General features: G+C 33.7%; 2 protein-coding genes across 2 annotated transcripts in view; one reads left to right on the forward strand and one right to left on the reverse strand.

The window, feature by feature from the left end:
* LOC142350357 (uncharacterized) overlaps nt 1-17,898 on the forward strand; it is a 31,345-nt gene that overhangs the window by 347 nt on the left and 13,100 nt on the right. The window contains exon 1 of the mRNA XM_075402198.1: nt 1-149. This exon is cut by the window's left edge and continues 347 nt beyond it. Within this exon, the coding sequence (XP_075258313.1) occupies nt 7-149 (143 nt within the window). The 5' untranslated portion in view covers nt 1-6. The remainder of the gene's footprint in view (nt 150-17,898) is intronic.
* The window catches only part of LOC142350375 (myosin regulatory light chain 2A, cardiac muscle isoform-like), a 15,249-nt gene continuing 3,374 nt past the window's right edge, over nt 6,024-17,898 (reverse strand). Inside the window, exons 3-5 of the mRNA XM_075402226.1 lie at nt 16,515-16,643; nt 6,732-6,891; nt 6,024-6,310 (exon numbers count right to left, since the gene is read on the reverse strand). Of these exons, the coding sequence (XP_075258341.1) occupies nt 6,141-6,310; nt 6,732-6,891; nt 16,515-16,643 (459 nt within the window). The 3' untranslated portion in view covers nt 6,024-6,140. The remainder of the gene's footprint in view (nt 6,311-6,731; nt 6,892-16,514; nt 16,644-17,898) is intronic.

Raw genomic sequence — 17,898 nt, forward strand, 5'->3', positions numbered from 1 at the left:
GAAGGAATGGAAGTTGAAGGCTGTCAGGAGAACAATGGTGCAGAAGATAAGTTTGACCAAGACCAAGATAAAGACCAAGAGAAGGATCCAGAAGAAGTAGTGGAAGTAGAAGAGCCGGCGGAAGATGAACCAAAACCACCTCCAAAACCGTAAGTCATGCATTCTTTAACAAACACATTCCGGTTTCGGAACAAAAATCCACGGAAAATGAACACTCACATAAATTAATATGGCTAAGAAACTCATCGAAAAAATTTTATCCATCTTTTATCCGCTTGTTAACTTTTTGAAGTTCAACTAGCGTAGAATCTTGTGCGTAGGTATATTGGACGAGTTACATCCGTTGATCTTGTTATTAAGTGCACAGATTCGTGGAGTCAAACAGTTTGTCATTTTCCGACGTTTCTTTTAACCAATTTTCTGATAGTTGATTTCAAGTCAACTCTGTAAGTATTGTCTCGGAATGAAAGCCCATAGGGAGCACAAATATGAAGGAATTGAAATGGGGTGTTGAGGGTACTATAGATAATTTCAAAGTAGCGGCATGCGTCCGGTGGTCCCGTCTAACGCATCCCAACTTCCTTTTCCAGAATCTCTGCCTAGGGGGGTTTACGTACGTTTTTTTACATGCTCGAGCAGTCTAACAAAGTTGGCCTCCACGGTCTGTAGCCTGACTAAAAACTGGCTAAAGACTGATCATTAACGAGCTAGATCATGACTGTTGTCTGGATAGGTGTGATCATTAACGAGTCAAAAATTTTTCATTAACGAGCATACAAAAACCAAAAACAAGCAACATTTTTAAAAACGAGCCAAAACAACAAATTTTTCAACAACGAGTTGAATTCTGATTATGGCTGATTATGGTCTGGATGGGTCTGATCATTAACGCGAACCTCAACCTGGGTTAAGTAAAGTAATATTAGTTCACTTGATGCTATAAAAAAAGTCAACCTAGTAGACTTGTGTTGCTAATGTATATATGAAATTTATTATATTAAAATCTATTCATCTTTTGCACACATCTAAGCGGTACCCGGATTCTGATGAAAGAAGCAGTGGAACAATTATTGACGAGTGAAATGGTTCACTTTGCACACAGGTACCTTTCGTTACTTCTGATCCGGTAGCACTGAAAAATGTAGAAAGGATGAACAAGGCTGAAAAAAAATTACCTTTTATATTACATAACTTTTACAATTCTGTCATTGAACAAAGATGGGAATCTGTGCAAATGGAATCCGATGGCCCGTTTTTATTACCCAAAATTTCTATCCTGGCTTGCAATTTGAGGCAAGTTTTTTTGTACGCGAATTATCATCATTATTCAAAAAAAAATTAATCATTTTCTCCTCAATGAATCCCAAAAAATTTTTTGTGCTTTTGGTAACTTGTATAAAGTGAGAAAATTCCTTAATCGGCAATTATGCAAAAAAATGCGTTTTTTTATTAAATATCTTTAACAAAATTATATCCTAGTTTGACAATCCATGTTTCCAGACGTTTCGTAGATTGGAAAATCTTTGTTTGTATATTCTTTGTACGTTTTTTTGGTCTCACAAAATTCTAGACACGTCAACAAGTTTTTTTTGCAGTTTCCTACAGAAGAATTGATTCACTTAAACAAAAACTTAGTGCGTAAAATACTTTTGAGTTTACAATTGAACAAAAATTTACTAACGGGAACAAATTTTACGTAAATTTTTTTACTCAGCATCTTTCTAGTTTTTTAATTGTTAGAAAAGTTAAGCGATAAAAAACCAATTGCCAAACACTATGGCTATTATAACCATTTTATTCTCTATGATTTTTTGTTGAATATTACGATTACAAATTAGCATTGATATAACAGGCATATTTTATCATACTAAAGCAGACAATATAATCCCACGTTCGGTTTTCTGATGGTTTCATATCAAGATCCACCGGCACGTGAAGCATGTCTGTGGCCCACAAGTTATGGCTGAATAACCTACTCTTTAAAAACTACTCTATTAAAAACTTGGTAAATACTCTTTATTACCCTCTTTGTTACCCGGGGTGAGGTGATGGAAAAATGAATCGAAACTTAATGTCGGGGGGGGGGGGGGGGGTACACTCTCAGATGATAACTCCATGTTTTGAACCATACTTTATAGCGCTCGAATTTGAATCATAACTCCAATAATTCAAGTTTTAAACTCCTAATGTCAAATCATAATTCAACAAAAACCCAATTATTCGACTCATATTCTGATTAACTCTGCCTCAAATTTCAGTTCTGTGTGCTATCTGGGAAAAATAGCTCAAATTCCTTACCACCTTTACCTGTAAGTTAACACAAACAACATTTAAAATGCAAAGCATGCGACTTAGCTCGATAAGATCGATAAGATAAGTCTAAATCTTTTGAAAGTACATTCACTCTTTTTGTTATTAAATGATTTTTTCGGGTTTTCTACAAGCTAAAGAAACAATTTTTTTTCTTCGTTTGGAGGCGAATCAGTAATCAATGGAAGTTTGTATCGCATTTTCTTCAGTTATTATTTCGAGTAATTCTTTTGTTTTCTGTGATATGAATGCATTTATTTACAAAGATTTTCAGCATGTATTAAGGTTTTGATCATAGCCGAACAGTTTCGTGCTGTCTGGATTGTCGAATCATAGTTGCGCATTCTTTCACTGTCTTTTCTGTTTTATCATGCTTGTCTTTAATTGTAAATGTTCGAACAATTACGGGCTATTTCGCACATAAGCGCACAATTTCGAATGATGTCAACCTCTTGAGTGAGCATCTGATCTTGATGATTTTTCGTATGGGTCACATGATCTGATTATAACAGAACAGCCTTGAATGCGCCTGCTTTCGGGTTTGGTCGGGAAACTTCGATTAGTCGGCTCAAAACATAAACGCGTTTTGTCGGATTATTTTGTGGTAGTTCGCGCTAATTCGAGATAATTTGAGTCATGGAAATTTTTTGAATTGTCTAATCATGGCGAATTTGTGTCTGAACCAGCTGGTTCAAATGTCTACCAGCTCAGCCCGGGTATCCACCTCACTTAGATATTATTATTGCTTTAGTGGGGAGGGAGGAACTATATACTCAAATGGGTTTTTTTTGTTCAGTCAATTTTGGGCGATCGATATAATCATCGTCGAGAGTTGTGAGTGGTATCATTAAAAAGCCAGTCCAGCGTAGAATAAGAAAACAAAAAGATTTTTTCAATTTTCGCTTTTTATAGGGAGTTATCGAAGTTTAAAATTTTGTGAATAATTGCTGTTTTTATTCACATTTTCAGTATTTTTGACCAAATTTTTGTCAATTTTGCTGAAAAAATGTAAAATGTTAACTGTACTGCTTTTTATTTCATCTCTAAAGACAGAAAAGGGTTGCTGAGTTGTTCGATTCTAGTTTTTTGGCTAGAATTTATGCTAAATTATTCAAAAATCAGTCTTTTTTCGAGAAAAACGGGACCACATTTGCTTTTTTTTTTTAGCCCACTTGCTTTAAATTTGCTGGAATTCAACACCTTAAAATTGCGGTCGAAATCTTCTTAAGCCCAGAAAGGAGCCAGTTGTAATCCCGCTGGCTTTATAAGTCTTCTGGATCATAATTTTGCAAGTTTTTTTTTTGCAAAATTAAACTCGATAATTACAAAAAAAAAAGCATTTTTTTTTTGACAAACTGAAAATTTTGTTTAAAAATTGATCTATTTCGCTATCATTTGAACAATTTAATGTTTTGTTAGACGCACAACAATTTATGAGCTGATCTTGAGATCACCGTGGATCCTTACGATAAAATTTTTTATAGATTTGAATGGTGCGCGACCTTTTTTCATAGCATTTCCGCTATGTAAACATTTTTACGTAAATTACTGACTAGAATCTCAAATCAGGGCTCAATTAATGAAAAATAGTATTTGCAAAAAAGATGTTCAATGAAATTTTAACATGGTTTAAGAGTTAAGCTCATGGTTTTTACGGCTTTGACCAATTGTTTTCGCAAAAATTTTATAGACCTCTTGAGTTTTGCTTTCATTTGTTATACTTTTGTAGCCCAACGACTTCGTGTCCCCAATCAAAGATGCATATAATTTTTTAGGAGGTATAGGTGAACCTAGACAATTCTTTCAATTGTTATCAAATGTCTCTTATGACTTCAAATATATTTGTTTTAAGAAAAGATCGATGAATTCTTGAACTTTGCCACTATTTTATCTTATTTCTCTCAACTTTGGGCGCAGCTTCAGTAAAAGCAGGCAAACGGATGAATAGGTTTTTGTTTGAAATGGATTGATCTTCAAGTTATGTTTTCCTTGTTTTGGTACTACTCGTTTTCAAATATTTTTTTTTCATTTTCATTTTTGAGAATAATTGAATTTTTTTTGTGTCCATTTCGTTTCCTTCTCGAATTATGACATCGTTGGCGAATCTAATTTTAAAAAAACATAGTAGGAAATTTGAACATCGTTAGAAAATTGCATATATGAATATATAAACTGTTTTTGTTCAACAGTTTATGCTTTTTTGGGCTGAGATCAAGTTATCTCGCAAAGTTTTTTGTTGTTTTCCTTATGTTTCTCTTTCCTTTTGTTGCTGTCCACCAAATACTTGATAACGATAGTCTCAATTGCTTCTCCAGGACGTATAACTCCATCTAGATAAAGATTTAAGTTTAGAGCTGTTTGTTTCAATGACTTTCAAATTAAAACTTTTAAAAACAGTTTTTTTCAACTGTCCCTTTTTGCTTTCATTTTGGTCACCATGTTATTCAATCTCACTGATTATGGGTCTCAATTAAGTTTTATGATTCATTCATTTTTATTGCGCTTTGTTATACGTTGTTACTGCTGGCTCCGACCATTTTTTTTCGGAAAAAGAAACGTTTCGAGATTTTTATACTGTTCAATTTTCGGATTTCTTTTTGTTGTCGTGTCTACGTTGTCCTTTTATAGGGAAGGCTTGTTGATTTCAAGATGAAGACAAAATGTGCTGATTTACAATTCTTGTGGGTAATATCTTATATGTATAGTGCCTTGAATGGTGTGATGTCGCAAAACTGTTTGAGGTTTTTGCTTCTTTGTGTGTTTGTTATGTATTTGTTATTTTGTGGGATCGTGGCGTGATCTCATCATCAGTAAATCCAATTGGCTCTCTGAGGTGTTGCAATTTAATCCACTGCTTTTTGTTGAGATTTTAATTCTGTTATGGCTTTTGGAAATACTTGTTTCCAAAACAAATTTGTGTTTTTGAGCTGTCTCATTTTTTATAATAGTTTTTTGGTCAAATTGTTGTTAACCCTTTTAACATTTTAAGCTTCCAACTTTCTTTCATCGGCTTTTTTACCACTTTTAGTACGAGACTTCATAAAAGATTTGAAACTTTTTATTTTTGTACATTTAAGAGGATTTTTGTTTTCTTTTGGTTTATAGCAACAATCGTAAGTTCCATTGGCTTTAAATTTTTGCGCAATTGATAATTGGATTCTGGTATGTCTCAATTGCTTCCTATGGAGATATAATTAACATTTCAGTGATTTCAGGTGATATCTAATGACATGAATAGCTGTGAAGTTAATTGTTTCCAAAAATAGAAACGTATTTTTTAACTTTGCACCTCTTTGCTATTTCTTCACTTTTTGGTTGACCTGTTAACCAGGGAACTGGTCCCATATTTTTTCTAATGAAGTATAGGTTAAACTGTTTTGTTTAGATTTTATCTGACGCGAGTTTGGTTTTGTTATGATTTCTTTATTGTAGACATCGAGTTGTGGTCGTAAATAATGTCTGTTTTTTTTTCTATTTCTTAATGATCTTTTTTAGAAGTTCTATTATAAAAAACTGTCATCGGCCCTCTAGCGTGGCATTATTATATTCCATTGGTTGTTTATTGAACGATATCTAAATTTTTGATCTCTTCATCATTTGGTAGCCAATCAACTTAAGAATGTGGATGAGCGGGGTCGGAACATTATGTGCGTACGCACATTACCGAGCCTCCTTGTTCTAATTATAGGGTTAAATATTGATCATATGTTGCGTATTTTGTCACAATGGGTATTTTGACACGGGGTATTTGACCTGACACCGTTAGAAATTATGCAGAGTTCAATGTATATATAAATAAACGTTTTATGCCGAATTTATTGCTTTCTCTGTCAGCGCTTGCATGATATAGTTTTGAGCAAAACAGTATGGTCAAAATTGCCCGTTGAACTGATGCAGCCCGGGATCGCCTTTAGCAGTTGACTCCATTCTTGTTCAGTTAATCGACAATCTTCTCGCCCACCACACAACAGGGACTTCGCTTGGGCTACAGTCAGATTATCTAAAACAAATCACAATACTTTTTTAACTTTGACCAACTTGTCCTAGTTTAATAATAAAATCAACAAAAATGATTAGTCCAATTCATTGACTTGACCATGGTTTCGACTCCTTTAGGGCGAGGTTAGTGCAATCAAACTGGAAAGCCATGTTATATTGCTGCAGCTCAGTTCCGATGGAGTCTAAATTCTCTATAATACTTATCAAATTTATTTTTGTTGCAGTAATTTTTAGTAGAAAATTGCTGTAGAAAATTAAGTAAGTAATAACGATCATGAAAAACGTCAAACGTAGGTAAAACTTTAACCCAACTTGAATTTTCGCATCTTACAGTACAAACAGCGAAAAGAATGGTCAGATTGCAATTTCATAATCAGTATGGATGGCTTCATTCTTTCGAAGTAAATTATGTTGGTTCGTACCATACTGAGCAGTTTCCATTGAAGGCATGAATGCGTTTAAAAGTGTATCGTATGAGTCTATCTGCTCGGCTTTAGCTCCGACAGAGTCGACGAAGGAGTCCAGAGTGAGAGGGCCACAGCCACACTCTGCCAGCATGAATTCTATCTCGCTATCCCACAGCTGAAATCGAAAAAAAAATAAACTTTCTAACGAGGATACCTTTACTGAGGGATCGCTTAATTGCCTAGTCACACGCATCAGCCTTTGATAAGGATCGGTTTGTTCATCTTGTAAACTGGCTATGTTGGGCGTCCTTGCAGAAAGGCTACCTGATTTGGCTTTTTTTCATTCCAATTAAATTCTAAGTCCAAAAGTTTTAATCCTTAGGAGCCAAGTTAAATCGATTGAATCCCAGAGTCACTTCAAAAATTAAAATAACCGTGAAATCTCACATATCAATTATTTATTGTCATGTGTACTTGCAGGGCATAAATATTCCAACGGTGTCTCCGTCTAAATATTTTTATGCTGACTCATAAAAACTCAGCTGAATTCTATTTGCAAAATATGAAGTTTGATTTCATTTTCGTTGATCTCAAATGACAGGGTAATTTATTTCTTCTTTCATTCTTCTCAGTATGAGCGATTAATTGCCAATTTCCAATCCATTTAATTCTGGGTTTTCTGGCTTCGCAAAACTGTGTCTGGTGTCCACGATTTCGAGAAAACAGTATGGAGTCGCATTGAACTGGACTTCGAAACTATTAGCGGGACACATTTGAGATACTTTGGAAGCTTATGGTAAATTTTTGCCCCAATTTATTTGCTGTGAAATTTGCCGCAGTCAATTTTTAACTTAATAAAAAGGCTGTATACAAAATTCTAGTGAACGAAAGATGTGACAGTGTAATTATTGTCAAATTGATCGACTTCTTGATGTACGAGGGGGATTTTTATCAAGCAATTCGATAACAATTAACGTCTTTTTCAATGGTTTTTCATGTGCGAGAGGGTTCATGTTTCACAAATCCAAATTACTTAAAGTTCAAATGAGAGTTTTGAAGAAAAATGAGCTGATTCTATTGACAGCTATCAACAGGCCCGTTTTTTACAATTTTGAGCTAAATTGTTTTTATAGCTGCGAAGCTGTAAGCTGAGCGAAGCTATATTGCGGTGCTCTTGGTTTTTTTTTACGACTCGAAGAGGAGTATTGGTTTTCTTAAGGTTTTTTTTACGACTCGAAGAGGAGTATTGGTTTTCTCTCGGTTTTTTTTTTTTTTACAGGAAGTAGATTTGTTCACGCGGCATTTTGACCTAAAAGCAAAAGTGAGAAAAGCTGTCTTGGTGAACAGATTTTCGCTAAGCGAGAGAAGTGTTTTGATCATGCGCTGCGTTTAGTGAATGACTTTTTGACTTTGAAAAGTAGTTTTTGACTGAAATGCACATAAAGATAACCGTTTTTAGCCGTTTTTTCGTCTAAGTGGCCCAAATTTTTTGCTTTTAATTTGGTTCCTTGTAGAAATAAATTTTATTCGATACTATATTGAAATGTCAACCTCAGAAATTGATGCCACAGTGTTTTGCAGAGCCTGAAAATGCGTTTCAAGTTGAAAATTGGTACATAATTCTTGATTTTTTTGTTAATTTTTGGCTTTTTTCTTTTAATTTCTTCTTTTTTGGATCTTTTAACCGTTTTTTTTTTGTCAAAAATCAGTTAATACAGCAATTTCTCTCGCTGAAAATTCCTATAGTCAACGCCTCTTTCTACCTCGATGTAATTTTGTTCAATAAAATTGTACATATGCTAATCCGATTTTGGTAGTTTTTTCCGATTTTCGTCAGTTTTTCGTTTGTTTTTTGTTTGTAATTGCTAGAAATAGATTTTTGTGCAACATGAGGGACTTTAACTTCGTTTCAATGAAAATTCAATCATTTTTTGGCGTTAAGTTTTGAGAAAACAGTTAAATCTTTTTCATAAATGCAGTCTTAACTTAAAAGTTCTTTGACCATTTTTTTTGCAAAATGTTTCAATGTTTCTTATTTATGATTTCTGCTTTTTCCTACTTTTGGTGTCTCTTTTGAGGATATATTTTTGTATCGGATGACTAGTTATCTTTTCTCTGTCTTGAATGCTGAACAATGAAATGTATTCGTTTTTCTTGAATTTTTTAAATTGGTTTTAAACTTTCAAAAATCAAGAAACTCCTTTTGTTACGGTGTTCCTTACATTGTTCCCATATTCTTCACATTCTAGTTGTTATCATTCTAGCTTTGTCCTGGCGCCTAATTTTATTTTCGGTATATTGATTTTTGAGTTGTAAAAAATGAACGATTTCAGCTTTTTCTTAGATTTTTGTCATTTCTTTGGTGTGCAATTGATTTCATTCGACAAAAAGTCGTACTGAGAGTTTGATAGCAAGCTTCTTCCAAAATTTCCACGTATGACTATCTACTGCAGCTTTCTTCCGGCCTTTGTGTTAATTTAAACGATTTTTTTGTTTTTGAATATTCTTCTTCTGCTTATGTCTTTTCTATGATCAATTTTATTTTTGATTTAGTATGAAATCATGTTGTCTAGCTTATGTACAAAGAGGAACAGTATGTGTGTGTTGTTTTTTGTCTTAATCGTAGTGATTGATTAGAAGTGTAATTATAGGTGTTTTCTGATTCTTAAATTTGAGCTTTCATTTTTGAAAAGATTTAACTTAGTTTCTAAGATTATTATCTGCCGTTTGCTTTCGCGATCTTTTTCAGATTAGAATCATGAATTATTTGAGGGCTATTGATAACCTCGCCAACTTTTTCAGACTATTAGGTTTCTGACCACCTTAATTATTTTGGATTTTTTAACGTTACCAAACGTTTTTAATAATATAAAATTTTGCTGCATTTTGTTTCTCTTGTTGACAGTGGTTTAAGTTTCACCAATTTTTTTAGCAGACCTGGAGAGGTAGTGAGTTAATGGTTTAATACAAAAGGTAGTGGCTTGCGCTGCAATTACGGTTTTGTTACCAAAGTTTTAACGCTTCGAGTCGCTTCCGGAATTCTTCCGGCTATGTTTTTTTTTACCGGAAGTACTATTCGTTCAGACGCTCTTTTGACCTAAAAGCGAAAGTGAGAAAAATTGCCTTGTGAACTAATTTTTTCTGAGCGAGAGAAGTTTTTTGATCATGCGCTGCGTTTAGTGAATGACTTTTTGACTTTGAAAAGTAGTTTTTGACTGAATGGCACATATAGATAACCGTTTTTAGCCGTTTTTTCGTCTAAGTGGCCCATTTTTTTTGCTTATAATTTGGTTTTTTGTAGAAATGATTTTTATTCGATGCTATATTGAAATGTAAACCTTGGAAATTAATAGCACAGTGTTTTGCAGAGCCTGAAAACGCGTTTCAAGTTCAAAATTGGCATAAATTTCTTGATTTTTTAATTAATTTTCGGCTTTTTTCCTATTATTTTCTTCGTTTTTGGATCTTTTAGCCGTCTTTTTGTCAAAAATCAGTCAATATGACAACTTCCCGTTGACAATTCATATACTCGATGCCTCTTTTTACCTCGATGTAATTTTGTTTTATAAAATTGTACATATGCTAATCCGATTTTGGTAGTTTTTTTCCTATTTTTCTCAGATTTTTGTCTGTATTTTGGTTTTAATTACTAGAAATATTCTTTTTGTGCAACATGAGGGGCTTTAATTTCGTTTCAATAAAAACGTCAATAATTTTTTAGCGTTAAATTTTTGAAAATTAGTTAAATTTTTTTTATAAATGCAGTCCTAAAAATCTTTTTACCTTTTTTTTGCAAAATGTTTCGATGTTTCGTATGTTTGATTTCTGCTTTTTCTTTTTTGATCTGTTCAGGAGGATAGATTTTGTCTCGGATGTATCGTTGTTTTTTTATGTCTTGAATGCTGAAAAATGAAATGGTGTTAGTTTTTCTTGTTTTTTTTAAATTTGATTTTTAAACTTTCAAAACTTTTAAACTTTGAACATTCAAAAATCAAGAATTAGTCTTTGTTACGGTGTTCCTTACATTGTGTCCATATTCTTCACATTCTAGCTTGTATCATTCTAGCTCTGTCCTGGCACCTACGTTTATACTGGTTTTATTTTTTTCATTTATTAACAAATTGAATTATTTCGGCTTTTTCTTAGATTTTCGTCATTTGTTTGGGTTGCAATTGATTTCATTCAATATAAGGCAGTAATAAGAGTTTACTAGAAAGCTTTTTACAGAAAAGCTACTTATTACTTTTTATTGTATTTTTTTCCGACCTTGGTATTGTTCTTAAACATTTTTTTGCCTTTAAATATTACTCGGTTGCTTTTCTATGATTATTATAATTTTTGAATTAGTTTGAAATGATGTTGCCTAGCATATATACAAGAAGAAAAAAGTATATTTTGTTTTTGTCTTAATTGCGGTGATGAGAAATCTAACTGTAGTAGTTTTCTGGTTTTTAACTTTGAGCATTATTTTTTGAAAAATTTAATTTAGTTTCTAAGTTATTATCATCTGCCGTTTGCTTTAGCGATCTTTTTGAGATTAGAATCTTGAATTATTTGAGGGCAGTTGATAGCCCTGTCAGCTTTTTGAGACTATCGGTGTTTTGACTATCCTAATTACTTTGCACTTATCCTTACCAAACGTTTTCAATAATAAATATTTTTGCGGCATTTTGTTTCTCTTGGTGACAGTGGTTTAAATTTCACCAATTTTTAGATCAGACCGGGGGGGGGGGGGGGGGTAATGAGTTTATGGTTTATTAAAAAGGTAATGGTTTCAGCTGCAATTAGGGTTTTTGTCAAGTTTTTACGCTTCGAGTCGCTTCCGGAATTCTTCCGGCTATGTTTTTGTTTCGTCGTCTGACGCCCTTTTTTCGTTTTACATTTGTTCACACGGCAAAGCTGAAAAAGTCAAATTTTCTGAGTGACTTCTTCCTCTCACTAACGGCATTTGCGCGCGTGACGTCATTTCTCACTCGCTTTAGCAGAAGTTTTTAGGTTATTTGCGTGATTAGATTTTGATCATACGTGACTTACCTCACTCAATAAAATGACTTTTGCACTTTAAAACTTAAGTTTAGTTTGAATTTGTTTAAGGTCAAAGGAACTCCTATGTGCAGTAAAGGTCCCTAATAAGAGGCTTCTGCGGAATTAATTTTAACAAGCTTTAATAATTTATCGCTGAATGTTTTTCACCTAGTTTTTTTGAGCGGCGTCGATTTTTTTTTTCAATTTAGATCTGTATCTGTTTCTATCTCTATTATATGGCACGCAGGTCTATTCTTTCGCAGCTATTCCGGCAATCTGCCGGCTATGTTTCAATTTTGTGATGGTTTCATGTAAATTGACTTTCAATTTATTACAAATATCTTATTTTGAAGTTTTTGCATAATAGAGAACGCGTAACGTTTGCTCTATTATTTTAAAAATCAGTTTAAATCTTCAAGAAAAACTTCGAAATTTTAAAATTTTTGTATCTATGCTGTTTATTCACTGCTTTGTGTGTAGATATTTTTTTATTTTAGAACTCTCCTTCGTATAGCAGTTTATCTTGATTGTGTCAATTCAACATTTGCATTCGGTGAAAAATCTCTGTATTTTCAGTCAATTAGGTATAGATGAAATTATTTGAGGTGAGTTTGTTTTTAAGTGCATATATGTCTTAAATATCTCACTGGGTCACTGCCCCTGCCTTAAGACTTTAGCGTCGAAAGTTGTCTATTTTATCAATGATATGATAAATATATCTCTATTATTGGATTGATAGAAGCAAACTCGTCAATATTGTTTTTACTTTTTATAAATGTTAATAGAGAAGCAATGTCCTTTATCTGTATTCATTTTCGTAAAGTTTTAGAAGAAAGCAGTAAAAATAATCTCTTCATTGGTTATACTGCGTCTAACTGATTTGACTCCTGCTTTCTAAATAATAGATGTTTTCCTTTGAACTTCTTGAAGGTCTTTTGTTGTTTCTTTTTCCCTTCAACGTTGAAACTTTTTCCAGTACAAAATCTCAATCAAAAGGAAGTCAACTATTTCAATCACTTCTTTGCAACAATTGGTGAATATTTGAATAAAAAGTTTAGACAAAGTGAGTGTTCATTCAAAAATCAACAAGTTCAATCTATGTTTTTGTTACCAACGAGCAAAAAAGAAGTGCTTAGAGTTGTCCAGGAGTCTAAGTCAAAATACAGCGAAGACTATATGGATCTTAAATATATCTTTGTAAAATCTGTAGCAGCTACAAACTGATTAACGCATGTTTTCAGGACGGTATTTTTCCGGACTCATTGAAAATAGCATCAGTAATACCGCTAAATGAAGAAGGTGACAAAAGTGAACCCAATAACTTCCGCCCAATATCTCTCTTACCAACTCTTGGTAAAATTTTAGAAAAAATTTTTCTATATCGTATTTCTAACTATTTTAAAGACTTTGAAATTTTAAACAGCAAACAATTCGGTTTTAGGGAAAAAAGAGAAACTGTTGACGCAGTTAGCACTTTGGTTGAGTTGATACGATCATCAAAACATTCTTATACGGACCACACTTATTGCACATTTTTAGATTTACGTGAAGCTTTCGACAATATTGACAGAAAAATTCTGCTTCAAAAGTGTAAAATGTATGGACTAAGGGGTCCTGTATATACTATTTTGGAATCTTATTTGAAAAATAGGAAACAATTTGTACAGTCTGGACAAAGGAAGTCACAAATAACAGAAGTCAAATACGGGGTACCACAAGGGTCTATATTAGGCCCACTTCTTTTCATTGTTTACATAAATGATTTGAAAACCACCAGCCCATGCTCGCACTTCATTTTCTATGTTGATGATACTCCAGTTTACACAAAACAAATAGAGCAAATGCTTGTCGGGAACATCAACAAATCTTATCTCAAACAGAAAACTGGCTCAAAATGAACAAACTTACACTGAACACTGATAAAAGTAAAACCATAACCTTTAAGACTAAGCATGGCCGAAATGATGTCTTTACAATGAAGGGAAAACGCCTTGAAAATCTAAATTCTTTAAGTTACTTGGGCAAATTGATTGACAAAAAATTATGTTTTAGAGATTACTCGAAACGCGTAGAAGAGAAATTGGTACAATTTTGCGGACTTTTCTATAAATTGAGAAAAATTTTAAATCGCAGCCAATTGATCAAGATTTTCAACACTTATGTTAAACCAGTGGTTCAATACGGGATTCTAGTCTATGGGACTGCCAGTAAAGCTACGATGCAGAAAATCGATGCAAAAATTAATAGAATACTAAGAGTAATCTTTTTTTCGAAAGTTTGACTCAGTTTCTCTCATCAGAGAGAAATACAATGTTTTTCGGCCCAGGAGCTTCATCTGTACGAAGTTTTCAAATTGATGACAAAATGCATAAGACGTGAAAGTTGCATCATGGACATTAATCACTTCATTACACAAAATGAACTGTCAAAACTGTGCTCATGCGAAAAACAAGTTAAAGCTGTACCCCTTAATTCATCTTTTTACCGAAAACAGTGTGTCAAATAAAATCCGAAAACTTTTAAACATTTTTCTCAAACTGGATTCTAATTTTGTAAAAAAAGTGAAAAATTTGAGCGGTGCAGAGTTAAATAATTTTGCTCACGAAAAGCTAGAAAACTATTTTTTAATGAATGAACAACTCAGTAGGTTGATTTATGGCTTAAAATAGAAACTTTATGTATCAAAATTTATTACCAATTTGAAATCATTTTAATACCAACCTTCCTTTTTTTCTCGCTATCATTTTAATTTTAATTTCCACTAAATAACTTTTAATTTAAATAACATTAAATTTCTCTTCCGACTATGAGACGCCTGAAAACGGACCTTATGGTCTAATGGCGATCTTTCTGGTGCTCTTTTTTATATGTATTGGTCAACTGTGTAAGAGCTCGATTTATTCTGTAAAGACACCAGTAAACAATTTATTATTATTAATACGACAATAGGCTAGACAGAATTTGGCCGAGGATTGACTTTATAGTTTGGACAAATTTTCAGTCGCACTTTTCTGTCTGGCCCATATACCTGAGTTTGGTCTGTTTGGTTTTGTCAGTGCTCATATTTTTGTCTGTTTGTCCTGTTTCATACCTTTTCGTGGAAGGCTCTATTTTCTATGGTCAGGCTTTGAGCTGTTTGTTTTGGTTCATACGGAAACTTTGACTGGTTCTGTCTAGCCTTAGCACATAATTTGGTCTGCTTGGTGTGGTCTATCTTTTTTGAAACTTTTGGGTCTAGTCATACCCACGTACTTTTCGATCTAGATCACACTTTTTTTCGAGGTCTTGTTTAAAAACTTGGGCCTCAAAATCATCGAGGCTCTGTTGTACACGCACTTGATCTCAAATACTAATACTTATTTGATACATGCGTAATCACAAAAATCATACTGTGATCTCACCCATCGGGTAACTTAGATTAGTTCTCTATACAATGTAACGCCATAGCTGACCTCGTGTTCAAGTGACCTCTATACTATATTTGGTTCGTGTCATTGTCCTTTTGTGTGTCTGCACAGACAAATGTGTGAATTTCCCTCAAGTTCTCTTCATTTCCAGATTGGAAAACGGCTACCATCTAATATTGTAATTTTGTTGTTTTTCCTTACTAGTATACACAGCCGGTAGATGATACTCGATCCTTGCGTAGCTGGTTGGGATTAGTTCACCACATGGCGCAGACAAAAAACCCAAAAAGCATTGGGTATAGATCTCTTTTGGATGGGACAAATACCCTCTCAAAAGAGAAAATTGATCTGAGAATTATTCGGGAACCAATTATCAAGAACCAATTTACGAGGAACCAGTGCCACTTCCAACTCCTACATTTGAACGTGAAAGGAATTCTAGAAAAATGCAACAGAGGCATACTTTTATTGACCGGACTATCATGTCATGATTGAATGTAGTAACTGGGACCTAGCTACACAGAGTCGACCAAAACTTTGTTATAGCATTAGTTAATGTCCTGAATTTTCCTGCAATAAAATTTTCCCTCACGGGGGAAATAATGTACGCGCACCTACACAGACAAAAATGTGAAATTCTCTCCTACTCTTCAAGTTTCAAATTGGAACAGGGTTATCATCTAATATTGTAATTTTACTGTTTTACCCTATTAATATACACTGCCGGTAGATGATACCTGACCAACGCGAAGTCAATTAGGATTAGTCGACGACAGGCTCGAATCAGAGTCTCTGTGAGCTATATGGACGAATCAATGCTCAAAAAAGAACCCCAAGACATTGAACAAGATCTGCTTCTCGCAAAACAACACCTGCTCTTCAGTCCTTTACTTTCATTATCAAAAACTGTGTTGTTTTTAGGTTTAACAGGAAGAATTTCTTTTTGGAACAGTCAAAATAATTCAGATTTTGAGCCCAAATTTTGAATTCAATCAATCTTTAACAAGTTTAGGGTGCTCTGCCTGGGTGTTGGGTTTGAGCGTTCGGTCTGACCTAAAGTGTGGCCTTGGATCTCATCGTTCTCTCAGAGAAAGCAATGTCTCTTCAGTCTGGCGCAGGGTCTGTGTCTGATCTGTATGGCCAAAGTTTAGCTTGGGTCTTTGTCTGGCTCAAGACTGGCTTGGATCTGTTTGGTCTGGCCCACGGTGACCAAAGTCCATTTGGTCTGTCCAATATTTTTATTTCATATGTTAATTCTCGCTGATATGCGAGAATTTGCGCTCTTATGCTGAATTTAACTCAAATATATATTTACGGCATTTAAAAATCATATTCTGTTAGATGAACAAATCTCGTCTTTATTTACCTTTTCACCTATAAGGGAACTGGCATGGCGCAGATCTCCTTTGTCAATTAATCCATCCCTGTTAATGTCGAGGAAGTTGAACACTTTCTGCACTTTGGACTTCTGCTCTTCTGTAAGGATGACAGGCTTCTAAAATAATTATAAATTTTCATGATCAGACCGGACCGTACTTGTCGCTATAAATAGACTGTCGCGACAAACTGGAAGACGACTTTTATCATATGCGATGATATTTTTCCACTTTAAAAGAGCCTAAAGATATACATCATCACTTGTTCACATATTGAATCAGTCGGGTACTGAGTGCCACGTTGACAGTTTCAAACAGTAGCATTCACCTACTATGTTATTATAGTAAAATAAGTGAAATTTAGATCTGGTTGATTTGTTTTAATTAGTTTTAAACTAGTTTCTATATGAAAATGCTTTGGTATATAATACGGCCAGGAGAATAACCTCGTTGCGAATTTTATTTTTTGCTTGATAAAGTCTGAATAATTTTTGATACAAATTTGAATGCGGAGAAAAATGCTTCAAGCTACCCAAAAATTTTTGTCATAGGACTTTCATATTCTGGAATTTTTACTTCATGGATCAGAAAAGTTTTAAAATATTGGTAAAACTACTACCTTGACGTATATGAAAGTTCTATGACTAATTTTTTTCATAAATGGAAGTTCGTTCACTACAACTTTTCCCTAAATAGTATTTTCCCTTTATGACAACATTGTCTTAAATTTTTTTGGTTGCTACTTCTAATTTTAAAATATTTCTCAGTTAATATCTAATTGAGTCTCGTGAAACTTTAGTACTGAATCACGAAAAATACATTATGATTCTTTCTATGGCCAGGGTTCTGATCATGGCACTTTATAGACATTTCGTAGTAAAATTCAAAGTAAAATTCTGAACTAAGCACGAAATTATAGTGAATTCATTTCTCTATTTATTATGAGCTTTATGAATCTCTTTATCTGTTTTCGAACTGAACAGAATGAAAAACCATCATCTACTGGGATTTTGGAAAAAAGTTCGCAACTGCAAAAGTTAATTCAGCGAAATTATGCATAAATGCAAATTCACATTACTAGATAACACAACACAATTTTTTTAGGCAGTTAATACTCAGTTCCAATTCAAACTGGCAGGCGTTTACAACTGGCATGTAGTAGATTTATAGCACAAGATTCACACGAAATCACATTGGCACAAAAACAACTGGCATGTACACAAGTTCAATATCATGTGGTTCAATTGGAATGTATTACAGTATAGCATGCAGCACAATTGACATAACTAACATGTAATACGCTTGTCGTTTCCTTTTCTAAAAAAAGCACTCGAACGGAAATACAACCTCAGACATGGCGCTGAAGAGTTTCCA

The sequence above is a fragment of the Convolutriloba macropyga genome, chromosome 1, assembly GCF_964194025.1.
Source record: "Convolutriloba macropyga chromosome 1, txConMacr16.3, whole genome shotgun sequence".
Taxonomy (NCBI): Eukaryota; Metazoa; Xenacoelomorpha; order Acoela; family Convolutidae; genus Convolutriloba; species Convolutriloba macropyga.